Source organism: Melospiza melodia, chromosome 24 (assembly GCF_035770615.1).
Source record: "Melospiza melodia melodia isolate bMelMel2 chromosome 24, bMelMel2.pri, whole genome shotgun sequence".
Taxonomy (NCBI): Eukaryota; Metazoa; Chordata; class Aves; order Passeriformes; family Passerellidae; genus Melospiza; species Melospiza melodia.
Genome location: NC_086217.1, coordinates 9,326,193 through 9,351,566, shown reverse-complemented (window position 1 = coordinate 9,351,566; position 25,374 = coordinate 9,326,193). Strand labels below are relative to the sequence as shown.

General features: G+C 41.9%; 2 protein-coding genes and 1 long non-coding RNA gene across 6 annotated transcripts in view; 2 read left to right on the top strand and 1 right to left on the bottom strand.

Annotated features, from left to right (window-relative positions):
• The window catches only part of SMURF2 (SMAD specific E3 ubiquitin protein ligase 2), a 60,530-nt gene extending 52,374 nt beyond the window's left edge, over window positions 1-8,156 (top strand). The window contains exons 14-19 of the mRNA XM_063175947.1: window positions 389-567; window positions 1,005-1,142; window positions 1,509-1,629; window positions 2,918-3,119; window positions 4,063-4,138; window positions 4,404-8,156. Of these exons, the coding sequence (XP_063032017.1) occupies window positions 389-567; window positions 1,005-1,142; window positions 1,509-1,629; window positions 2,918-3,119; window positions 4,063-4,138; window positions 4,404-4,503 (816 nt within the window). The 3' untranslated portion in view covers window positions 4,504-8,156. The remainder of the gene's footprint in view (window positions 1-388; window positions 568-1,004; window positions 1,143-1,508; window positions 1,630-2,917; window positions 3,120-4,062; window positions 4,139-4,403) is intronic.
• Window positions 7,755-25,280, bottom strand: CEP95 (centrosomal protein 95). Of its 4 annotated transcripts, none has more exons than XM_063175944.1 (23): window positions 25,170-25,280; window positions 23,840-23,968; window positions 22,765-22,872; window positions 21,787-21,897; window positions 20,721-20,829; window positions 19,934-20,043; window positions 19,025-19,129; window positions 18,363-18,553; window positions 17,852-17,921; window positions 17,150-17,238; window positions 15,957-16,075; window positions 15,507-15,642; window positions 15,220-15,334; window positions 14,692-14,855; window positions 14,320-14,412; window positions 13,783-13,933; window positions 12,531-12,691; window positions 12,036-12,110; window positions 11,447-11,599; window positions 10,309-10,455; window positions 10,148-10,219; window positions 9,894-10,075; window positions 7,755-8,420 (listed from the first exon to the last, which is right to left on the bottom strand). In XM_063175944.1, the coding sequence occupies exons 1-22, from the start codon at window positions 25,189-25,191 to the stop codon at window positions 9,899-9,901; spliced, it is 2,607 nt and encodes an 868-aa protein (XP_063032014.1). In that variant the 5' UTR covers window positions 25,192-25,280; the 3' UTR covers window positions 7,755-8,420; window positions 9,894-9,898. The 4 variants fall into 4 exon arrangements, with proteins under 4 accessions (XP_063032014.1, XP_063032015.1, XP_063032013.1 ...); XM_063175945.1 differs by lacking the exon at window positions 7,755-8,420 and adding an exon at window positions 8,439-9,705; XM_063175943.1 differs by lacking the exon at window positions 7,755-8,420 and having other exon boundaries at window positions 9,719-10,075.
• On the top strand, window positions 21,279-22,770 carry LOC134428918 (uncharacterized). The gene is made up of 3 exons (XR_010030505.1): window positions 21,279-21,451; window positions 21,719-21,908; window positions 22,594-22,770. It is a non-coding gene; the product is annotated as an uncharacterized LOC134428918 (long non-coding RNA).
• Window positions 25,281-25,374: the final 94 nt, after the last annotated feature.

The following is a 25,374-nucleotide window of genomic DNA, read 5'->3' as shown; positions in this document are numbered from 1 at the left end:
GTCAATCTGGCATTTCTGAGAAACCAAACACACACCTGGGCAGGGCTCAACACTCACGAGCCAAATTCTTACAATTGCTACTGCTGGACACTGAATTTGTACAATTACATGATGGTTTCCTTTTAGCACTGATCAGACTTCGCAAATGTGTTCTTAATTTTCTGTCAGATGTCAATTTATGATTCCTTTGGGAGAAATTCAGTTTGATTGTTACTTGTAAGGCTCCTGGACTGGAAGTGAAATACTCAGTGTGCCATGAAACAAAACAAAACCTCTGCACAGGGTTTGGGCTTGGGGTTTTCTTCTTTTCTGGGTGTTGAAATTTTCTCTCATGCTCAGCAGTGGGGGTGTCACTCAGCAGCATGGCCTTGTCTCTGCTCTGTTCCAGGAACACTTGTCCTATTTCCACTTTGTGGGCAGGATCATGGGGATGGCTGTGTTCCACGGGCACTACATTGACGGCGGCTTCACGTTGCCTTTCTACAAGCAGCTGCTTGGGAAGCCAATTACTTTGGATGACATGGAACTGGTGGACCCTGATCTCCATAACAGCTTAGTCTGGATACTGTATGTACTCTGTAGGGTACCTCAGGATGTTAGAATGCTGGCTCTGTTATGTGATAATGGTCCTAAATCCTGGAAATGAGGTGTATTTTGATCTCCTTCTCAGGCAGATTTAAGAACTATCTCTCACACAATTCAGCTTCTTTAAGGCTAAAAATGCTCAAGCTCCTCAAATTTTAGGGGGGAGGTGTGTGGAGTTAATATTAATTTATTAATTTTACCTATTATTAACAGTAACAGATTATTAAAATATAACATGGAAACTTTGATAAAGATTTTAAAATGCAACATAGTAAAACTGTATGTTCACCTTCTACATCCAGGCAGGGCTTCGAAATGCCATTGAAAAACGAAATTGTGCTTCTGTCAGGTAGAACATGGCTGTAATATATTTGCAGAATTTGTTTTCCCTCAGTCATTTGCTGCTTTCTTTGCACCAGTGAGAACGACATCACCGGGGTCCTGGACCACACGTTCTGTGTGGAGCACAACGCCTACGGGGAAATCATCCAGCACGAGCTGAAACCCAACGGCAAAAGCATCCCTGTGACTGAGGAGAACAAAAAGGAATATGTCAGGTACATCAGGAGCTTTTCCCAGGCTCTTTTTCCATTTTCTACAGTGGGGAAGATCTGTTAATGAAGGCCATTACTGATACAGTGTCCTCTGTCTGACAAAGGTGCAACTCTTAATTAGTTTATTTTGGTAGTAGAAGAGTTCTTGTTAAAATTGCTGTGTGAGAGGTGATGTAGGAATGCTGGATTTACTTCAACAATTACACTGTTGAATTGTCAGTGTTGTGCTGTTGGATTTTGCTGTGGGGTTGTGCAGTGCTCTGCTGTAATCCTGTCAGTGGGGCCGTGGTTTGGGGCTGGATAAATGGAATTGCAGCTCTATTGTATTTGAATACATCCTCCACAAACCCAATTTGCACTTGCTCACAGGCTTTATGTGAACTGGCGGTTTTTGCGAGGAATTGAAGCTCAGTTTCTGGCACTCCAGAAGGGATTTAATGAAGTAATCCCGCAACATCTGCTGAAGACATTTGATGAGAAGGAGCTGGAGGTCAGTGCAGCAGTGTTGTGCTGTGTGTCAGGTGTGCTGATGCTCTCAGAGCTGCAGGAACACGGGGCTGTCCTGGTGTGCTCTCACCTGGGATGGGGCAGGGCAAGGGCTGAGCAGCTCAGGGGGACCATGGCAGAGTGTGTGCCTCCCATGAGAGCTGTGGCCGTGTCCTGGAGGTGACAGCTCACAGCAACTGCACAAGTGGCTCCCCTGCAGCTCAAACCCCTCTGAGCCTGCTGAGGACCTGCAGTGACCTCGGGCTGTTCTCTGCTCCATCAGAGTCCTGGTGCAGAGCTCTCCCAGGGCAGTTTCCTCATGTGACGTTCAATGCTGCCAGCAGAACAGGCTGTCAGCCCTTAATACACTGCCCTGAATGGTGTCAGGCACCTGGGGTTTGCAGAGCTCAGTTCTGCCAGACTCCATTGGTCCTGTAAATCCAGCAGAAGGAAAGGTGCTGTCACAAACAAGTGTGCTACAGAATGTCAGGATCAGCGTCCAAACAATATTCTCTGAAGGGAAATCCACAGATCCCAAGCTTGTTTTAAACTGAAATGGAATTGCAGTCTGTGGAGTTGAGGGGTTTGCCATGTAAAATGGCCACAGGTAAATTACTCACATGTGCTTGTGATCCCTGGGCTGGAACGTGGTGATTGCTCCTCCTTTATCCCAAATATTCTCACTCCCAGCACTGAGCCAGCTGTGCTGCTGCTAACCCTGAGCCATTTTGCAAGTGTAGAATAAGAAAGGGGAAGGTCCAGTGTTCTTAGTCATAAAAATGTCTTCAGAATTATGATCACATCCTCCCTGAACTGAACCCGATCCATTGTGGATCCCCCTTCAGGAGCACTGGAAGCTCAGTGGCAGTGGCAGCTCTGTCCTTTGTGTGGTGTCACAGGAACAAGGTTCCTTCTGGGGCTCCAGAGCTGCACCAGCCAAACTGCGCCCGGGGCCATGCTCCCAAAGAAATCCTGAGGTCAAATGTGAATTATTCCTGCTCTGTCATTCCTGTCTGTGCTTCTGTTTAACTGACTGGTCAAGGCCCTCTTGTCTAAGCTTGAAATGGTTTGGGTTCTTTTTAATTTGAATTGAGACCATTTGAAAAATGGTTTGTGTACAGAGGTAAAATTAAAAAAAACAAGAAATTTATATTTCTGCATTGCTTAAGATGAGGGAGGAGTTACAATTTGCCTTTGGTATAAAATCTGTCAATTTCTCATTATCATTTCTTCATAATTTGGCTCCAAACCAAGTGATGAAATAATATAATAAATCTATTTTAAATTTACAGCTCATCATTTGCGGACTGGGAAAAATCGATGTGAACGACTGGAAGGCAAACACGAGGTTAAAACACTGCACCCCCGACAGCAACATCGTCAAGTGGTTCTGGAAGGCTGTGGAGCTCTTCGACGAGGAGAGGAGGGCGCGGCTGCTGCAGTTCGTGACCGGCTCCTCGCGGGTGCCTCTGCAGGGCTTCAAGGCACTGCAAGGTAACGCCTGGGCTGGAGCTGGGGAGCGGCTGCAGGTGGGGCTGCAGCTGCCCTGCGACTTCTGAGAGCCATTTCAATGTCTGATTGCAATCAGTAGCTCTTTTCTGTGTGTTTGTGTGGCACCTTCTTGAGCAGCTGCAAATGGCTCTTTTATTTCATTTTTTCACTTCCTTCTCTGGCAGGAGGTTCTGATCAGGTCAGATCTCAAAGGGGTTCCAGAATCCGGGGGTTTAATTCCTACTTTTACAAGCCCTCATCAGTTGTACAGCTCTTTTAGACTGAAATGCAGTAACACAACTCAAGCTCAGACTTTTATTTAACAGCAGAGTCCCCATGAGAAACACTGACCCTGTGAATTGTATTTTTAATGGCTGCTCAGACCGGGATTCCAGTTTGGCTCAGGTTGGGACATTTGTAGCTTCTTCAGTCCTTTGTGGCATCTTCAGTGCAGACCAAGTCTAAGCAATGGCTGCAGTCTTTTTTCTTTAGCAGAGACATTAAAGAGATTTCTAGTAGTCAGATTAATTTATTAAAATTATAAGGAATTGACATCCTGACACTGTTGGATTTCAGTCGAATTGGCCACTCTTCAAGAACAGTTATAAAACAGGGACAGGTACAGTTTTGTTCTGTAGGAGGGCTGAGAGAAGATAAATTAAAAACTGTTGGAATTATGCAGTACACTGAATGAAAAAGCTGATTTATTCTTCCTTATCAGTGCTTTTTTCCTTACCTTTCCTTTAAATAACTGCAGGGCTGTCTGGGTGGGCAAGGAGGGGTCTGTCCCACAACCACTGGGACTTTGCAGTTTTTTCCTGCCTGTTTATGATTTCATCTTCCTTGGTGCAGAGCTTCTCTTTGTATTTAGTTGCTCTCCTGTTGCAGTGCACCAAAGACATTTCATGTTATTCCTCACAGTAACAGATCTGCTCTGGGTTTTCAGGTGCTGCAGGCCCACGACTCTTCACAATACACCAGATCGATGCCAGCACTAATAATTTGCCTAAAGCTCATACCTGGTAAGGCTTTCTCAGTTCTCTCTTGTGATCTGTAACTTAAAGACCAATCTGCTGTCAGAGCATTTGGAGCAGTCTCACTTCTTTTGTCTTTTGTGACACAATCAAAGCTGTCCCTTAGAGGTGTGAGATCTGGAGATGGCTTTTGTTTCATGGAGCTGGGTGGCCTCATTCTTTAATCAAGCCTTGCTGGCAGCATCTGCAGCTCGGTGAGGTGAGGCAGTGGTGGCTGCAGAGCTGAAACCTCTGTGCTTGTGCTTTCCCTCAGCTTCAACAGGATCGACATTCCTGCCTACGAGAGCTACGAGAAGCTCTACGAGAAGCTGCTCACGGCCATCGAGGAGACCTGTGGCTTTGCTGTGGAATGACCCTGCCAGCCTCTCCCAGACTCTATTTATACTCCTGTCTGCCAGAAAGCCCTTCCTTCCCTCAGCCAAGACTCAAGAAATGCTTGAAATACAGGAAACTTTCCCTTTTCTACACTAGGACATTGGGAGGGAAAGGACAACTTTTGGATTTTTTTTTTTTAATTTTTAAATTTTTTTATTTCAAGAAAATAGGTTCTGTGGTTCCTGCCATAGGATCATTCAGCTGCTATTAAAAACTAATATCTTGAACATACAGAATGCTGACTTTTCCTACATTTCAACAGTTAAGCAGTATTCTATACTTAAAGACTACTACTATTTTTGTAAGAGGTAATCTATTATATTTGCCTACCTGATTTCTATTCTCAGATACCAAGACACAACTTCAGCAGTCGGTACAAGTCACGTTTCAGCCTGTTTTAAATGTATGATACTGAACAGCATCTATACCTGCTATTTTTGGAAAAAAAAATATTTTGGATTATTCTAACTTTGCATAAAATTGGCTGAAAGAATCATTAATCTTTTTAATGAAAGCCACTTACATGTTAACTGCATTTTCTTATAGTAAACTATGATATTCTGCAATGTAAATTCCAGGTAAATGTTGCCACAGGGGCTTTTTTTATATTTTTCAAGCAGGAATTCCGGATATGATGTTTTGGGGTCCTATTTATATCACTTGTCAGATTCCTCCAGCAGAATTTCTAGTGAGTGACACAGACTATTTGGTACAGTCCTTGTGTTTACACATGGAATAACCTTTTCTTAATGAACAGTAGATGTTTTGATTTTTTTTTAAACAGCATTTTTCTAACAAGTCTGTCAAGAGTACTTTTTGTTGCTTTTGACCTTAAATTGAAACACTGCATTTTTCAGCTGTTGAAGCACTGATGGGCTTTGCCAGCAGAAGCCTGTCAGCAGTTTGTTCCAGAATCCATCCTGTCCAGTCAACCAAAGTTTGTTTGAATGCAGCCAAATCATATTCTGTATTTGTTGATGCTAAAGATTTATCAGGTAAAACATGTTGTAATCTCTGTCCAGCTGCTCATGACACTTGGGTTTAAGTTACAGCTAAGGAAAAATGGTGTATTGACTGAAATATGTGTAATGTGCTTTGGAAATGAGGTTGTAAGAGCACATAATTTATTGATTGTAGGGATGGAAGTAAGTATATATATGATTTATAGCATGGGTTGATCTCTTCAAAGGGGAATAAAATGCACTACCAGTAGAGGGAACTGAACTTTGATGTTAGTTTGGAAATTCTCAGTTGAGATCTGTCTGATCTGCTCTTGGTGTGTGGATAAATCAGGCTGCTTCAGAGACAGTGCCCTTCTCCTCTCAGCCACGAGAATATTTGGAAGAAGTAGCAGTTTTTTCCCAATCAGTGTTGTGTTTTTGTAACTTAGGTTACAATTAATCATCAAATCTGCACTATTTTTTCACTGCCAATGAGAAGAAAGTCAAAGGTATTGAAAATGCTAAAGGGATGGGATGTAAGCAGCTGTTCCATGTTTGCAGTGGCAGTCACAGTGAACCAGCTATTTACTGTCTGTTCTGTGCAGCTTAAACTAAATCTTGTTCTGCCAAGTCTGACTGCCACAGTGAGTAAACTACTACTGGATGTTGTGTGTTAGAGTAGTGGGCAAGGCACTACTTTTATAGAATTGTGGTGAGAATCTGGTGAGCCAAAGCCACATGTTGGTTTGATTATTTCTGTTGTACAGCTGTTGCTGGCAACTTTGTTCCAAGGACTTTGCTTCCCTTTCTGGGCTGGCTGCAGGATGAGGCTACTGAGGGATGGAAACAGAAAGCCAAGAGACTTGCTGGGACAGCCAGGCTGGAAACACAGCAGAGCCTTTTCTTTTCCTTTTTCCTTTTTCCTTTTTCCTTTTTCCTTTTTCCTTTTTCCTTTTTCCTTTTTCCTTTTTCCTTTTTCCTTTTTCCTTTTTCCTTTTTCCTTTTTCCTTTTTCCTTTTTCCTTTCCTCTCCTTTCTCCTTTTCCCCTTCTGCTTTCCTTCTTTTCCCTTTCTTTTCAGTGGACTCCTGCACTCCTGTTGAGGGGCTGCTGTTTGTGCATCCCTGCAGGGCTGCCCAGGTCCCTCTGGCAGCAGTAGCTCAGCCCCTGTGCAGGTTCCTGCCCTGACTTTGTCACCCCAGCCCTGCCCAAGCTCTGCTCAGCCCCTGCCAGCTCTTGAGGGTCAGTGGCTGCTGCAGGGTTTTTACAGACAGGTCCTTGTGTCATGGAACTGACAGAAGTGATTTTTTAAGGGTTTGGGTTTTTGTTTTATCCCCTGTGTTTGCCCAGCCTGTGGCCACAGCCTCCCTGGGCATGGAACATGGCAAATAGGAAATTTGGTGGGTTTATTGAATGCATGGTTATGGTCACCTTGCTGTCACAAAAGCACCTTTGGGGAGGGAGGAGATGAGCTCTGCAGAACAGAGAGCTGAGATCAGCTGATAATTACATTCATTTTCACAGCAGCCTTAGCAGTACATCTGTTTTTCTACTAAACATTTTGGTATGGCATTGAGAATTTTTTTAACTGCTACAGATATTGTAAATTTAATATATTATAGGCAAAACTAGACAAATCTGCATTGAACTTTCCATAGCTGACAGATGAGGATGAGTATACCAAGTATTTTGAGTGCCTTTCTACCTTCATAAAGACTGAGAGCTTTAACTAAAGCACCTCATCACCCACTCAGATGTTTATCTGAAAGTGGTAAAGGGTTGATTCCTTTCCAAAATTTTGTTTCAAGAACACGTCAGCTACTTTCCCCTCAAAAAGGTGCTAAGCCTAATATTGCATTTTAACCTTGGACTTTCACCCCATGATTAATGTGAATATTTATTTCAATGTGTCCCTCTTACTGGGTTTTACTTTATCCAGTCTTTGGTTGTTTTAGAGAGATGTCACATCATGGTTTTATGCTGTTGCTTTTCATTATGAATGTTTAATTATGAACAGTGACTTTTGTAGATTTCAAATATACAGTTCACAGTTGAGTTTCAGAGGATTTAATTTCTCGGTGTAAAGAGTTTTGTAATGGTGCTTTGTACAGTATGTATTCTAATTTTTTTTTTTTTGCACATAGGTTCAGTTTCCCTAAACTGATTTATTTGTACCAAATTTTTGTGTTGTACTAAAGTCCAGAGCACACAAGCTGTTTTGAAATTCCTGTTCCACAACACTACATGTGTACTGAACTCCTGGTGTGTTTAAAAGGCTGCATTGATGGAAGTTCAAGCTCTGCTCCTGTCACAGCACCATCCTCCAGCTCGATGTAGCATCTTTTTAAACAGCACCACACACTTAACAGGTGCCATTTGTTGTACTTTACACTATGTAGTAGGTTCCTGGCTCTGCACATCCTCAGTTCTTTGTCTGTAGTTGTAATTAGTTTATACAAGTGTAATTACTCCTCCACAAACTGACAGTTCTTAGTTTATCATTTCCATTGTATTTATTACAGAGTGTTTTAGCATTGGTATCATTGTATTTTCACCCAGCTGTTACATGAGCTTTAACAAAAAAAAAAATCTGTATAAAATGGTTTTTAAGTACTTAATGTATGTACCCATGCAGAAGTTGAGCAATAAATTGTATGCTGTTTGCACTGTCACAGCATCAATGGTTTTAAAAGTTTGAAGTTTTTCTTAATTAAATCTTTAAAATGTAACAATGTCCTTTTTAAGTAACTTGACTTTGTTTCAGGAGAAAATACTTGAAACTTGGTGACTTCCTAGGTGCTGTTACCTGCAGTGAGGATGTGCTGAATGTTCTGCTCAAGCACAGCAGCTCTGACTCTGGCTCAGGTACTGCCTTGGCTTGGCAAGGGCTTTATCTCAGCACTGGTGAACAGATGAACAGACTGTTCTCAAAACTCAGCAAAGCTACACCATCCTCCTGGAGGGAAATAAAGGCAAATTTGGTAAAGATTTGATAAAATTCATCAACTTAGGTGATAAATATTGTCCCTTAAAGGCTTCAAGTTAGCCAGGCTTGCAGCAACTCCCTGAAAAGGTTTGGACAGGTCAGGGTTTTGTGTTTCTGGTTTTGTGGAGAGGTTTTGGGTCTGCATTTTTGCAGTGAGGTGTCTCATGCTGTAACAGCTGGCTGCTTTGTTTAATCTGTAAAAGAAGCTCCTTCAGATGTTGGGGCTTTTTTTCCTGTTTAGCTCTTTTTTCATTGAATGAGTGTGAATGCTCTGTGGTGTCAGTTCCATCAGAGACACCCCCTCATGGCAACCTTTAAATATTGTGTGTACAGTGCAGTTAAATCTGGTATTCCTGTATCACTTCTCTCACAGCAATTTTAAGCAAGAACTATTCTACTAGCAAGATAAACTAATTAGAGTTGCAGTTTTGTCAGACAGGCTATATCAGTAATGAACTTCATTAATATCAGCTTGGTTTTATGTAATTGTTCTGAGTTCAAGCCCTCATCCCTCTGTGCTGGCACCTCCCCAGTGTTTGGCTGCTGAGACCTGGATTTCCTGCTGGCCCTGCACTGTTTATAGCTGCAAGATGCTACAGGAGGTGCAGGGCCTGCTGGCAGCTCCTGCTCTCCTGGAAGCAGAAATTACAGCCTGAAGTAAGGTCAAAGCTGACTGGTGAAATATTTAATCATTCTTTAGTTCTGGTTCTGTCAGGGTGAAGATGGAGTAACCAGGCTGCACCTGTGAGTGTGGGCTGTCCATAGCTCCTTCCCAGGGTTCACCTCTTGCAGAAGCTGATCATGCACAGCTTTAGAAGAATCTGCATTGTTTTCTGTTTCAAATTCTTTTTCCCAGTACATTTGTGGCATAGGAAGAGTATTTTCTATGCCTTTGTATTTTATCAAGCCAGCAACACCAACCCTGTGAATACAACTGAAGCAGGAGTGGAAGAAGTCTTCCCTTGCTTGATGTATTTAAATTCCCAGTTACTTATGTCAGGTTTATTGCAGGAATTCTCTAACTTGGCATTTCACAGGAAACCTGAACCTCTGATGTTCTTTCAAAGATCTTCTTGTGCTTTGTGAGCTTTCCAATCCATGATTTCTGACTAATGGTGACAGACTGGCTTAGCAGCAACAGCCCCAGCACAGATGCAGAGGAGCCTCAGCATCCAACTGTTCCACCAGGAAAACTTCACTAAAGCACTCTGACTTCATCCCAGCTTCCTCTGGTAGAGCCCAACATCACCCCAGCCTTGCAAGGAAGGTAAAAAGCAGTTTAGAAATTTTATTGGTCATCATAAAAGTGCTGTGAAGATCCCAGACCCCAGCAGCTTCACTCCTGACAGGTCAAAATGACACAACAGATATTTTAGAGGAATAAAACAGCCTCACACCCAAAGACTGATCATCTTAGCCAGGAAGGACTGCAGTGACATTTACCCAAGTCAAAAGAAGTGGCTCTGGCTGTACTGGAAGGAAGCCATCTGAAGTCTGGATCTCAGTCTGTCTGCCTCCAGTTCTTGAAAAAAGGTGTCATCATCATTGTGCATGATTGCTGCTTGCAGTTGCTGTATTTCCTTCTCCATCTTTGATCTCACCTCCCTTTTTGATTTTTGTAGCATCTAAAGAAAATACTGACATTAACCACAGCAGGTAGAAAGAAAAGGCAATTGGAAAAAATTAAGAGTACTTACTTGTGCTTGTGCCTTCTCTCTGGCTTGGACTTCTTGGAATTCTTGAGATAGAGCTTCTGCTAGCATGGAAAACTAAACACAACACATGTGTGAGTTGAACTAATTAAAGAAAGACTTCTAAGTGGAAAAATATGATCTGCCTGGTCCAGATGAAGCTTTACCTGATCTCTGTAGTAGTTCTCCAGGGACTCCAGCTCAGCCTGGTGCTCCCTCCATTGCTCATCACGCTTCTCCCGAGCATAAACTCTCAGCTCCCTCAGCCTTTGCTTCTGAATTTCTAAGCCTTCTTCAAATAAGTTTTTAAATATCTGCCAGCAATTAAAAAAAGCAAACCTGAAACTTTCCCAGGAACCTGTAAGTACATTTACATTGCTCAGCTGCTTTAGCTCCTGATGGAATGGTGTTTACATGAGGATTGCCCATGAAAAAGCACAATTATGTACCTAGAAATGGTGGTGCAGATACAGCTGAGCTGGATTTGTATTACTCATTCAGCTGAAATTTTGATAGATAAAATAATTTTTTCATGTCAGTTTAGTCAGATGACCCAACTGTGCAAGCCAGGGCCTTTGAACATGCACTGTGATTTACAACCCACCCTGTACTCTGCAGCCTGACTTCAGGACCTTCATCCAGGTTTCCAGCTGCAGGAAATCCAGCCTGGACTCAGGTTTTCCATTCCTCCACAAGAACTCTTACCAGCTGCAGCTCACAGCTTCAGGCAAACAGTTCTCAAATCCTTACCAGGGGTTTATGCAGTAAACTTCTGATCTTTTATTTTGAAAGGTGACAACTGTGTATCTGTCCTTGCAGAGTTGTAATAACTCTTTGCTTTCCCTCACTCTGATGTCCAGCCCTAATTAGATCATATCAGTCCCAAAGTCCACTTTGTTTTACAAACACAACCAAATAACAAGGCTGCCTGTTTGATCAGTTCCCTTAACTGAAGATTTAGATTGTTTTCTTTGGATGGTGTCTGTAGGAACAACTTCTTAATCCTACTGTTTCTGAAAACTCATTTCCCCAATTTCTCATGTTACCAGTCCTGTTTTTCCACACTGATACTTCACCCTTTCTCTCCTCTTAGCCCCATAAATCATCCTTTCTTGTTTCACAGTGGTTTGCCCTGCACTGGATCCACATTTCCAGAGCAGGAACCATTTCTGTGGCCTTGACTGCTCAGCCGCTTCATCCTGGCTCTGTGCTTTGGTGAAGCATTGAACGACCCGACCTCAACCTCAGCGCTGGGGTCCTGACAGGGCAGAATTCCACCCTGCAGGGCAGGGATCTCGTGCTCACCCTCTCCTCGCGTGTCCTGGCCCGCAGCAGCTTGGCCCGGAGCTGCACCCGGTAATCCTCGTAGTATTTCCTGGCCCGCGCCGCCTGCTGCCGCCTCTCGGTCACCTTGTTCTGAGCCCACCTCTGCCGCTGGATGCGCTGCTTCATTTCTTGCTAGAGGGAAAGCAGCAGCTGTCAGAGCACCCAACTGCCCACAGATACCCTGCAGGCAAAGCTTTGTTCATCAGTGCTAATTAGGGTCCTTCACTAAGGACCCGCTCCACAGCCCAGCTTTGCAGTTAAGGTGTAAAGCGTTAGTCAGCACTGAGTAGTGAAGTCGTGTCGCTGTCACAGGAGCTGCAACACGACCTCAAGTTTCTCCTCCTTGCACTTTTTTACCTCTTAGAGAACCACTGCAGTGTAATAATAACAATATTCCATTCCCATGACCTGCACAACAAACAGATTATGTGGCATTTTGAGACCACAGCTACTCAAAAAGCATAACGTTGTCACAAGACAAAAAGCCATTTTCATGATGTGGGAATATGCATTTTAGCTCCATGTGAAATGTCTGCATTATGTAACAAATAGTCTTCAAAGAACATACCAGTCTCTTGCTGTGATCTTGATCTCTCTTGATAATTGCAGCAAGCAGCTCATGTTTCTTCAAGGCTTGTTCAACCTGGAGGTTTAAAAAAAGCTCATTACTTGCATCGTGCTGCAGGACAAGCTGTCCTATGGAGCAGATTTAAATATTGCCCTCTGCTATGTTTTGGGGTTTGGGTTGTTACCTTGTATAAGTTAATCAACTTTTGCATCTCATAACTCACTTTTAAACTAAAAGACTGTTCAGAACAAGCAGTGAAAACTACAAAATGCTTTTAAAGCAGCAATAGCAACCCTAGGCAGTACTCAAGAAACCATTATCAGAGAAGGACCACAAGATTCAAGTGGCTGATGAAAAGTTGAACCTGTGTGTGTAAATCTGTACATTCCTATTTAACCAAGCTCCCAGAACATCCTCCCACACTGCTGTGGGTGTGCAGGAGCCCTGTCAGGCCATCTCTGCTGCCATTCAGCAGGTAAGAATGACAACACTCACTTCATTCTGCAGTTTTGGTCTAGGTCTGGCAGAGGGTGCCTTGAGGTGCTCGGTCTGTGCAAGCTGCTGGTGCCACATTTTATCCAGAGTACGGGAGGAAATGTGCAGGTGGGGAAACTCCTCCAGGAGCTGCAGGAGGAGGTCATTGTCTCTTATTGTCACTGTAAGATAAAGAAAGAGGTAAGCAATAAATTCCTGGAGAATACATTTAGTTGTAAATTCATCCAGACAGTGTCAGCATAAGTCAAGAAATATTTTACATTGAACACTGTATAAAACCACCATGCTGCTGTTACCGTGTCAAGCTAAACCCAGCAGGACTTCTCATCCTGCCAGCACAGCAGCAGAGAAAGCAATCCCAGTCTTTTGTTGTTTTCTCTGAAGAATTGATTTTATAGCTCAGATGCCATTTCCCTACCCCCACCACATCCAGCTAAGACAGGTATCCCCTTCTTTCTTCATGTGTTGTGACCATCACTAATCAGTGATTGCTTTCTCTCTCTCTCTGGTTGCAGCAACTTAAAATAAAGCCAGCACAGCCGTGGCAATGACAGATCCAGGTCAAGTAAACAGGTGCAAAATTCCCTTTCCCATCCATTACATCTTTGATCTTTCTGGCAGGAAAAGATGATGGGGAGATGAAACAAAAGGGTATTTACCAAAGGCCTTCAAAAACTGGAATAAAAATAACCAGTGTAGCTGAGCAACATTCAGGTACGTAGGAGATTATCTGGTGATCTTATCCATAGGCATGCACAGTGCTGGTAACCAAAACTGGGCCTGGGATTTGCAGCTTGGCTTTCCTGGAGCATCACCTGCTCAGCAGAGCCAGGGCAGCATAAACACCACACAGGCAGGGTCCTGACAGATCCTGCTCAGTGACCTGAACATGGCTCAGCTCCAGCCACAGGCCCAATTGAAAATCTGATACATGCTCAGAAAAATAACAAAAGGAGAGCTCAGACTGCAGTGGAATAAGCACAGGAGTAGCAGCAATGAAAAAAAGCCCTGAAAATAATCCAAGGGATTTTAAGGAAGTAGTAAATGGGTCACAATTTGATTGTGCACTGATGGTTTACATTTATGTAAAGCATTATCTTCCCTAACAAAAATCCAGACATATAGAGGTCAGAAGAAGGGAAAATGCTACAGCTGACTGGTATATGTTGGACTGGTGCCTTTATTCCTGGAGTTCAACACATGCTTTCAAAAGATGCCAGTTTTCCACCAAGTACAGTTTTGCAGTTCTTACTTGGAGCTGCTTGCTTTGGCTTCCTGATCCCTCGTTTTGGAATCCACTGGCTGTGTTTGGGATACTGAGGTGTGGTTTTTCTAGAATAAACTTTCACTGGCTGAGACACTTTTGGAGGTTCTTGAAAGACATTTTCTTTGTACTCTTGTTCCTTAGGAGCAGATGTAAAACAGATGGAGAACAGGTATGAGAAGGGAAACACTGACAGAACACAGTTTGGCCATCAGAACTTAAACATCTTTCAGACTTTAGAATGAGAACTTGGACATCTTGCATTGGATTCTCCAGAAGGCCAGAATTTACAAAATGCAGGTCAGGGTTCAAATAAAGGTTAAATCTCATCATTGCATAACCTCAGCTCTTCTGCAGCACTTAACATTGGTGACTACTTCAGTTGTACAGTGTTCTAACTGTGACACTGGAAGTCAAGGAGGTTTTGTTCCCTAAACTGTCTGGACAGACCATCTAGATAAATTTAAAAAGAAAAAAATCAACCAAACAAAACACAACCAGCAATCCCAACAGTGCATCACTTACCATTTCCTTGGCAGCTTCTCTGAGCTTGGCAATTCTTCGCCTCTCCCTCGCTTCAAAAATTCTCAGCTCATTTTCATAAGCTTTACTGACCAGCTAAAAACAAAAATAAAAGGACCTGTCAGAGGAAATAATCACTCCATACAGCCACCTTGTTAACCTGGTTGCTGCATGGGTCAAAGTAGCTTCTTCCACTTTAGACTCTTTTTTACAAAATTTGGGGTTTAAGTCTCTTCCTCAGCAGGCTACAGATAAACAGCATATGAATGCTAGAGGAGACCAGATGCTCCCATTACATAAAAGTTCTGGTTTTGTGGGTTAAGTATAACTGTTGGTAAGAACTACCACAAGGTCCAGTCCAAAAATAAAAATTACCTTTGCTTTTCTTGTTCTTTCATCCCTTTCCTCCTGCAGGTGGCTGAAGATTGTCTTTATTTGGCCTGTCCCTCTGCCCCTCTGTTTTTGTTCCTGGTGCTGAGACAAGGGAGAGGCTGGAGAGAGGGATCTTGGCCTGCCTGGGTACCTTGGATGTGGTGTGTCTGTAGGGAAAGAGCATTCACTGAGTATCAAATTGAGATAAAAACCCAGTGAAGTGTATTGTGAGACCCTCATTTCAGAACCATGTCCTGTGAGCTTGTATTCTGTCTCTCCCCCCACCTGCTATACATTTTTTACTGCACCTGTGTTTCACTTGTATTTTTTTACCATGTTTTTTTAAGTGTTAAACATAAACGTGTTGCAATTCTGTTACTGTAGCTCAGGTTTGGATCAAAGAAATGAACTAGCAATAGAAATAAAATAGAAAGGAGCTAGCAATACAAAACTCAGTAACTAACTGTAATTCAGTGTAGCAGCTTTCTTTTGTATTTGTTTCCATCCCAATACTGGCACAAGGACTGTCACCTCTCCCAGCTGTCCTTCGGCCATAGTCCATGGCACTGTCACTGTGGTGGGACAGGCTGTCCTCATCTGGCAGCTCCCCTCCTCCTGTGTGCTCACCCAAAGCTCTCTTCAACATCTAAGGGACAGAGGGTTTTTGTTCAATAGACAGTTCTAGAGTTGAATGAACTAAAGGCAGGTGTTAGTTGCAGATTTCCTTTTCATCCACATTGCACTGATATTCAGAATTCTCTCCACTGGCATTACCAAAGCTGCATTGCTCAGCTGAACAAAGAGGAGACTGCACTTACCAAATCCAGTTCCTTCAGCCTGCGAGACAGATTTTCTGATGCTTCATGGAACTCCTGCTCCTTGGGCACCTTCTCCTTGGTTGTTCTGTGGGTAAGTGAATCTTCAACTGAATCTGGGGTGGAATTTTCATATTTGCTAAAGCAGAAAGCAGACAGATTTAATTTTTCTTCTAAAAACTTGACAATGAGCATTAGCTCACACAATTCCAGCTCACTTTTTGCCTAAGCATGTTTTTACAGGATTAAGTAAAGCAGAATCTATAAATGCCTATAACATATTTATCAAAATGAGTATATGTCAGGAGAAACAGGAAATCTTTCCATGAGAATTATTCTTTCACTGTCACACAGCTAAGGAAAGAGAGATCTCATTTGAAAAGGGAGGAGGGGGCTGGCTGGCCATGGAAATCAAAGTTCCAAAGTGGTTCAGTACCAAAAATCTGAATTTACCTTGTTGTTCTAGGCCAGTGCTGAGATTCAGGTCTTGGGGTTTGTGTTACTTGTTCAGTCACTTGTGACAGCTTTTCCTCAGAAGAGGCAGATATAGAAGACTCAGATACCAGAGGCACCTAGGAAAATGAGTAAAGGAAGGTTTTATAGATCCTGTGAGTAGAGATGCTGTAATAGAACCATCCCAAACCCTGTGAGTATAGATATATAAAAATATTTCTATTTCCAGGCTCCTGACTGCAGACAGTGTGCATTAGAGAATGAATGTTTAAAGAAATGGACTAGCAAAATATGGAAGATCAGTTCACAGCTAAACCATGGAAGCAGAACAGGGTTAGGTTAAGGTAATGAGTATCTCCACATTGCACCTCATCAGCCTGGGACTGGTGCCAGGCAGTGGAAATAAACTGAATTTCCCTCAGTACAGACTGAGCTGCAGTTCAGCTCCTGTTGCTGTGCCATTCAGCTGCACTGGTTCAGTTCTGCCTGGTAACCTCTCCATTCCAACTGGAGGAATTGGGGCTTGGCATGGACATCCTGGGAAATGCACCAATGGAAAATGAGTTTCAGAGACAATGTAGAAGTAAAAGCTGTTTAAACTATTGGAACAAGCAAAGTCTGTGAGTACCTCTTGTGGTTGCAGAAGGCAAAATTGTGTTTCCAGAGAAAGAAACTTCCTTTACAGACACATTTCTATGGGCACAGATTGGTAAGTGCTGATCAGTTTGTGGGTTTTGCATTATTCAGTTTTTGAAAAGTAAAGGACAATGCAAGAAAATATAAGAAGATAATATAATAAGCAGTTCATGGATCTTTAAAAACTAGTTTTAATGGCAAAAATGGCAAAAACCCCCAAAATTCTTACTAATTTAGAATGCTGATACACTTCAGAGAAAGGACATGATTGTACTCCTGTGCTTTGTACATTTTTGATTAAAAAGCAAGATAACCAGTAACTGGTTGGTTGTGATAAATAGAACTCTGTGGGTGCTGGCTCTGTACATTCTGGAGCAAACAGCTCCAGGAAGAACTGACTTGACTCACAGACTGCACATAATCCCAGTCTAACAACACTGCATCACTGATTGTATATTATTGAAATAAGTCCAGAAGTGCCACAGGATAACAAGACAAATTAAGCAGAAATCAAAAACTACTGACTGAAATTCCAAAAATTAAGATGTAACATGTACCTTTGTCACATTGTCCTTGGCATCACCTCCCAGCATTTCTCCCACTGCAGAAGCAGATGACAGGTAAGTGTGAGTTAATGGCACTGTGCCTGTTAATGTGGGCAACAAGGAAAAAAAGATGTGAGCCAGGGCCTGTGGATCCAAATTATTCAGAGAATAGAATGACAAAGCAACTGTGGTTACCCAGTTGTGACATTCATTTTGGTAATTTCTCCAGTCTTCAATGTTCAGTGTCATGGGAATGCTATGGAAACTAAAAAAGGTAAGCAGTGTTTCCAAGGCAACAGAGAAAATGAGTACTGAAAAAAAATATCTTCTAAACCTTTTTTACAAAAGCAGTTAATGGCTTTTTCTTAGAATTGAAACTGCCTTGTTTGGTCCATGTTTCTCTGCTCAGAATAAGCTCAGCCATGGGACTTATCTGCTGGAAGAGGTTTCTGTGGTACAGACCCATCTTAACGGGATTAACTAAGAAAGGAGTTGAATTGGGGACATGGATTACGTTTTTCCAGTAGAGGGAACAGATTAAAAGTAACCTATTTTTGTTTCTCTGTAAAGCAGAGATAGAAATATGAACTTGTGGCTGAATTTAAAAAAATGCACTAGCAGATTCAAAACAATGTTTTTTGTGGTGCCAGTAAAAATAAATGCAACATTATAACACTTAAGAGTTACCCTAGAGGATGCAAAATTTTCTCTCACCAGGGATTGTTCTGGATAGAGGAAGACCATCAGAAACATCAGGAAATTTTTGGGTAAGTGACTTTTCAATCTGAAATAAAAAGCAAGATGTGTTCTATAAATTCACAGGAGAGTGCTGACAGGAAGCTCATACATCAGGTCTGTCTGCAAATGGAAATCAATGCTGATTTTAGAGATAGATAAAAATCACTATAATTATTTTGTTTACTGTACTGTAAACTCTGGCACTGACTGTGGAGATGTGTATGTACATATATATAAATTTATATATATATATATGTATATTTATAAAATAAACACATCCCTCAAACTAAATTCCTCTCTGGACACTTAGTGAAGAATGAATCTACAATCCAGAATTCCTGGAACTGAAATAAACTCTGACACATTCAAAAGTGTTCTTCAGGGAGCATCTACTCCCATTCTGCAAGTAAACTAGGAGGTTTTCAAATGAAAGCAGTATTGGTTACTAAAAGAAAATGAAATAATCAAAGGGAAGGTTTTTCCTTACAGCAGGAATGTTCAGTGCCTCTCTGCAAGGCAGGGCTGCTGCTCTGTGAGAGCTGTGGGGATCTCTCCAGGCTGGATCTGAGGGCTGGAACGGGGGCAGCAGAGGAATTGCCTGCTGGATGGGCTCCCCCAGTTTGGTAGCACTGACACCCAAACTCCCCTGGTGAGGTTCAGGAACAGCCTCCATCCCTCCTGAAGAGGCAAACACCAGACAATTGCAGTGTTATCTGGGAAAGCAGAGCAGTTTTGTGCATTGTACATAACAAAGAGAAGTGTCTCCATAGCAAATGTGAGCTGCCACCTTTGTTGGGTTGCACAGGACAGTGCTGTAACATTTTTCAGCCTTGAGAAAATGATTTTAAATGTGAAGATCTTCCACAAAGACTTTTTAGTGTTTTGAACCACAAAAGAAAAGAATACAAACCACAATACAAATTAAAAACAGCCCAGCTGAAGCCAAATCCTAGCTAAGCAGAAATACCCCAGATAATGGAAGTTTGCCCACTCTGAGAAACTAAAATATTGCTTTTCTGAAAGAATTTATTTTAAAACATGACTAAAGTGTTTCCATTCACGACTAAAGCTCTTCTTCACACTATCCTAGTTCCCTACACCCCTAAATCAAAATCAGGTGGATGAGCTGTCAGAAGAATCAATACTCACCATCTTCCCTTTCATTTTCAGTGCCCCTTTCACTTTCTGAGAACTGTCTGGGCAATGCTATAAGAGCCTCTGTGCTTTCAGATTCTTCTGCCTCCGTGTCCTTTCCTGCTAGACAGAGCACAGGCATCTGAAATTCTAGAAATGGATGCTTAAAAAAATTAAATTAAGATCTATAAAGCACCTTGCTATGAACTGTTGAGAGGGACAATTTTAATGTCTGCTCATTGCTTGGTGTCAGCAATCCATACTAAGCTCAGAATAGGTCTGTTAAATTCTTATTTGTAACTCCAGTCAATGAAATGTTCACAATTCATAATATTTCTTTATGCCTCTACTTGAGGAGATGAATCATCAATAAGAACAGGAAGAATTGGAATATTCTTCTAAAAATATGAAATACAAATGAGCTCCATTTAAGTCATTTGTACACTACTCCTTTTAGAGCCATCCATGAAGTTTTGAAGGGGCACACACTCCTGAGAAATCTTCTTTAAGAATGAACTTAAATAATTTTTTACAGTCTTAAATAATACATGTTACACTGCAACAAATGAAACAAAGTCTTAGAATTCTCCTATTCTATTGAACAAGATAAAATGCCTCTGTAGAACTGAATTAGAACTCAAACAACAAACCTTTATCCAAATAAAATAGTGCAGGAGTCAGGAAAAATAATGCCTGGAATATTTACTTCCAGAAATTTTAACTTCAGCAAGATGTATTTGCTTATTGTGGGTTGTCTGGGGTTGTTTTAAACAAGGATTTAAAACAGTATTTAAATCCTTTTTAATGAGGATTTAAAACTGAAAGAAGTAACTTTTTAAAAGGAAACAAAAAAGAAAAACCACAAAAAAACTCTAGGAGTCTAACTAGAGAAAAGTCTGAAAATTTTTTCTCACCCAAACTCACCTTCCCCTCTCTTGGAAAATGAATAAGCAGTATCTCCAAGTTTAATTAATTCACTGGTAGATCCTGAGCCATCTGTATCACAAGTTAGAATAAAATATTCTGACTGGGACCTAGGGGGGAACACAAAGCCATCAAATATTTCCTCTCTCAGCCTCTGCCCGTGCAGCCCACGAGATGGAGCTGCCGAGAGCCGCGCAGGAACGGCCCTGCTGCCACACAGCGAACCAGAGCAGGAGTGACATAAACTCAGCTTAAAACCAGAGCAGGAGTCACATAAACTCAGCTTAAAACCAGAGCAGGAGTGACATAAACTCAGCTTAAAACCAGAGCAGGAGTCACATAAACTCAGCTTAAAACCAGAGCAGGAGTCACATAAACTCAGCTTAAAACCAGAGCAGGAGTGACATAAACTCAGCTTAAAACCAGAGCAGGAGTGACATAAACTCAGCTTAAAACCAGGGCAGGAGTCACATAAACTCAGCTTAAAACCAGAGCAGGAGTGACATAAACTCAGCTTAAAACCAGGGCAGGAGCCACAACCACCACAAACTGAACTCAGCTGAACAAATCAATCTTCCCTTAAGTAAACTTAAGGGAAACAAAAGCAGCAACTCCTCAAGGGCAAAAGAAGCCCCAGATGTAATTTTAGCCCAAACAGAGGAGTCACCTCACATTCCTTTTGGCATATGCAATCAGTAGGTGTCTATACTATTAAAAAACCTACTAATTTGTGTATAGATACACAGTCAATCACTGTGTTTAAGCAAATACTCAGAATTGTTCTTACCTTTCAGCTGATGAGAGTAGTGTATGTTCTGTAAGTTGATCAGCAGTGCTTTCCAGCTGCTCTTGAGGTGCAATTTGAATTTCATCACTGGACAGCACATTTATCTCAGCTGTTCATAAACAAGAGGTAATTATTTTCAGGAAAACTACTTCTACCAATAAACTAACAGGTAGTACTTCCAATATAATCAGAACAGTTTATGTGTAATATCAACACTGTAGTGTTTTATCTAAAATGATGACATGTGATGTTCCACATGGACGGGGGGGAGGTGGGGCAACTTCTATGGTAAATTTTGAAAAATTATACTATTACCATATATCCCCTTGCTGAAAATACTAATAAACCTTTCTTCTTCCTCAAAAAAATTAAACTGTGCACTTATAGCTAGAAAATTTGAGCCACTAACCCCCAGTGGGTAACAAGACTGTCAGTGTGAGGGAAGGGCAGAGCAGCAGAGGCACTGAACATTCCCCCTGTCCCCTTTGCTCTGTCCACTCTGGCGCAGGTCAGGAGGAATTCAAGCACCAAATGCTCTCTCCCCTTGTCACAGGGTGCAACAGCCAGTGGTGACAGCTGCAACCAGCTCTGAGACAGACCAGCACTGCCTGCAGTAAGATGCCTCTGCAGGGCTGAGCAGATTCTCCTCCCATTTTCCTCAAAACAACCCCTGCTATGGACCTGGCCCAGGACCCTCTTCCTGGAAAGGCTGCTGTCCCCCTTCTCTCCTGGTAAGTAAAAGGGATATTTGCTCATTCTTCCAATTAAAGCCAACATTCACCTCCTTGAATCCTAAATCATCTACTGATAGGTTGAAAAGCAACTAACAAAGGATGAATTGTCTAGAGCAGGTTTCTCAGAAAGATTATGTAAGTTTGGGGGAAAATTATCTATTTTATTATTGTTTATGAAAATGAGGAATGCAAATATTCAGCTTCATCCCTGAAATTTTCCTCCCCTGAGGTCAGTTTTGTCTTTCTCTTCTCTCCATTGTCAAGGTTATAAGTAACCAAAAAACCCAAATAAATCTTTGCTACATTGGAAACACTTTGGGTTTACATCTCACCTCCAGTCTGAGAAGATGTTTCACTGACTTCTCTAAGATACTCCAGCAAACCATCAAATATTTCAAGGAGGTTTTTGATAGACTCCCTGTCTCCTTTCACAATGTTCTCACCTGAAGAGAAGGTAATGACACATATTAATAATTAGTACTTCACAGAAGAAATATTCTCAAAAGTAGGAATTTTCTGTAGAAGAGTGCTTGGAAATTCTTGAAAAGGTGTCAGCTCAGAAGACACCTTAAGGTCACTTATTTATGACTATGTAGGTAAGCCTAAAGTATATTTTAAGTGTTCTAAATTTGCATCTTTTCAGTTCTAATAAGTTTATTGATGCAGTAACTGCTGACACACTCACAAAATAAATATTCTGAGATATTTTCAGGGACAATTGGTATTTAATATCTTTCTCATACATAAAAATAGCACATGAAGCAGTCTATGGAGTAGCAGCAGGATTCTGCAAACACCAGCCACTGTATACAGGCACCAAGTCAGATAATTCTTATCAAGCAGTTTTCATTCTTTGCTGTGTGAGACCATACACAGGAATACTCAGGGAAAGCCATAATCTATGTACAGATAAAAAACACAGTTCAACTCTTTACTCCCCAACTCTTAAAAATATATGAAAGCTTGAAACTCCAGGGTCACGTCTTAAAATCCAGTATCCAAGTGTACATTATGATGCACAGTGTCCAAGCCTGAGCCAGTAGCAGATTTCAGGTAACACTGTGGCAGTCAGATGAAGCATGGCTGGATGTTAAAGTTAACATTTCTTACTCTTATTTATTCTCTGCTTGCTGTTTCAGTGTATAACCTGATGTCCAAGGCAGTGGGTCAATGTTCTGGTGACATCCATACCATAAGAAGAGATTCCATGCAAGTCTGAGAGCAAGCTGTGTAACACCTGGTTCCTAAAGTGTTTAAATCAAACCACACAAATGTTCAACTGCATTTGTCTCATTAAACCAAGTACTTACCTGTGATGTGAGATAAGCTGACCTGCAAATAATCCAATGCCAGGGAATCTATTACTGCTTGTACATTATGTGCATCATCTTCTTGGCTTCTGGGAGTAGCAATGAAATCTATTTAATATAAAGAATAGATTTTAGACTATTTAAATGGATAGCTTGTTGCAAGTACCTTAACAATGAAACTGCTTTAATTTCTGCTTACAAGCTAGTATTTTTTCAGTACCTTGTGTGCTTGATGAAAAGCCCAAGTGTCATATATGGTCCTAAAAACCTTTTATAAATACTGAGCACGAACTTGTAACACCCCTTGGAAGATGTGAGGTTTTATCAGGATTAAATTCAAGCACAGATTACTAAAGCATTTCTCCTCCTCCACTCCCAGCACACACACCTAGTTCAGACCATCAAACTGGAATTGCAGTTTGTGTTAGGGCTGCTTCTTTCCCTGTCACACACTGATTGCACTGCAATGTACTCTGCTGAATTGGGAACAACATTATTTTTAGTTCTGTGCTTACATTTAACAAGACTTCTACCTTCAATAGGTGCCAGTTACCTCAGTGCTCTTAAAACCTTCTGCAATCAGTAGTCTGGCACTTCCTACACATAACAGTTTATAAACAAAGCAAATGCATAATTGTACAGCCTTTGCTTAGTGGTTGTCACTGGAGCCCAGTGGAGCTGGGTTGAAGCAGGGTTAAATCACAGCTCAGCTTTACAGACTCTAAGCATGAAGCATTTTATGAGAGCAGAGTTCAGTGTTAACACTGCTGTAAGATAAAATAAGCCAGTTCACACCCTTCAAAAGTACTATGCCCACAGACAGCTTTCAAGGCCTCATTTACAGTAGTTTTGTTGTGGCTATCCTCATAGCTGCCATTCATAGCAGTCCAAAGTTAAAATAAAATTGGCCAATACCACTTAAATCTTCTTAAAGAATTACAATCTTCTATTTTTGTCTTTGGAAGGATGCAAATACTTTAAATCCCTACATCTGTAGGAAGTACTACAAGTTTCAATTTTATTTAACTACACAGAGACAAAAATAAAAAACAGATTTAGCAGTTATCATTCCTACCTGGTACTTTTTCTCCTAAGATTGACTCATAAAGACGAACAAACAGGTCAGCCCCACATTCTGAGAGATGCTTTATGTGCTGGTTTATGTGACAGGTCCTACAAAGATCATTGGCAACATCAACCCAATCTGCTCAGAAGAAAAACATAAATGTCAGAACTGAAAAACACAGAAATAATGATGTGGTTATTTACAGTGAAAAGTAACCACTGTGTCTTTAACTCCACCAGAGGTGGTCAAACACAGCAGGCTGACCCATCCATCCAAAATATTAAACATTGTTCAAGTGCAATCATAGCCCAACTGGACTTGGGAGGTGAAAAGCACCTAAGTACCACAGGCTGGGCAGGTTAATTTTTTGGCTAGGCAGGTTTGTTTTTTTTTTTTTTCTATGTAATGAAAAACAAATTTGAATCTGGGCACATAGCCAGAAACTCTAAACCTTCAAGACTCTAAGAAGCCAAGCTTTGGTACACTATTTATCAATGATCAGAAATGACAGGTTCTTTTTTGGAAAACATGAGCTTCTCTGACAAACCCAGGTTCTCTAATAGTCTCAGGCAATGTCATCAGTGCCAATGTAAATACTCCTCATGGAAAGTAAATTATACTGTAATTAATTATTAAGGATTAGCAGAATACAGAGGTGGTCCCACCAAGTGCTCTGTTGAGCACAATGAGATCGTGATTGTCCTCAAGCTTTGAGACTTGAGATCGATGTGCTTTGAAGGACACGCATTTTAACAAGCATTAAGAACTTTAATTTATGGGAGATGGCATAAGCCCCCTTTGGAAACAAAAAGCACAGAATTACTACAACAGAAACTAATTTGTAGAGTTTTCAGCCTTCTGTACACAGGAGTGTTACTTTTTCATCCCTCTACTCCTCTTTCAGTTCCAGGTATCACTTTGTTTCAGATGCATGAAAAGGTTAAAGCAGCATCTCCTACATTTCAGGCTGATGTCTTGGAACACTTGAATTGCTGTTTATCTGCAGCTTTATTAAGTTAAAAGTGTCACCAGGAAAGGAACAAAGACAAAAGAGGGGAAGGAAGAGGTTACCGCAAAGAGCTTAAAAAGCCGTAACACAAAAAAACGACAGCTTTTTAAATGAATAAACATGAGCTGCATGGATGAGCTTTATAAATTAATAAATAACGAGCTGAATAAAATTGTGCCAGCGATGCGAGCAGCGGGGAGGGGTGACGAGGGAGAAGGAAGCTCTCCGGCTCTGCGGAACCCCGGGAGCGGGCTGGGCCCCACCTCAGCACGGACCCCTCAGGGCCGGGCCCCGCGAGCCGCGCTCGGAGCCCCCCGGGCCCGGCCCTACCTGCGCCCTCAGCGCTGCCCATGGCGGCACCAACGCTCGGGCCGCCCCCGCCATTTAAACGGCGGCCTGCGCGCCCATTGGGCAGGCGCTGCAGGAAGGGGCGGGGCCGCGCGCAGGGGTGTCCGGTGCTGTCGGTCACGGCCGGTGCTACGGGAGCGGGGCGGGGCCGATCCCCCTGTAACGGGATTGGGAACGGGCCTGTGTT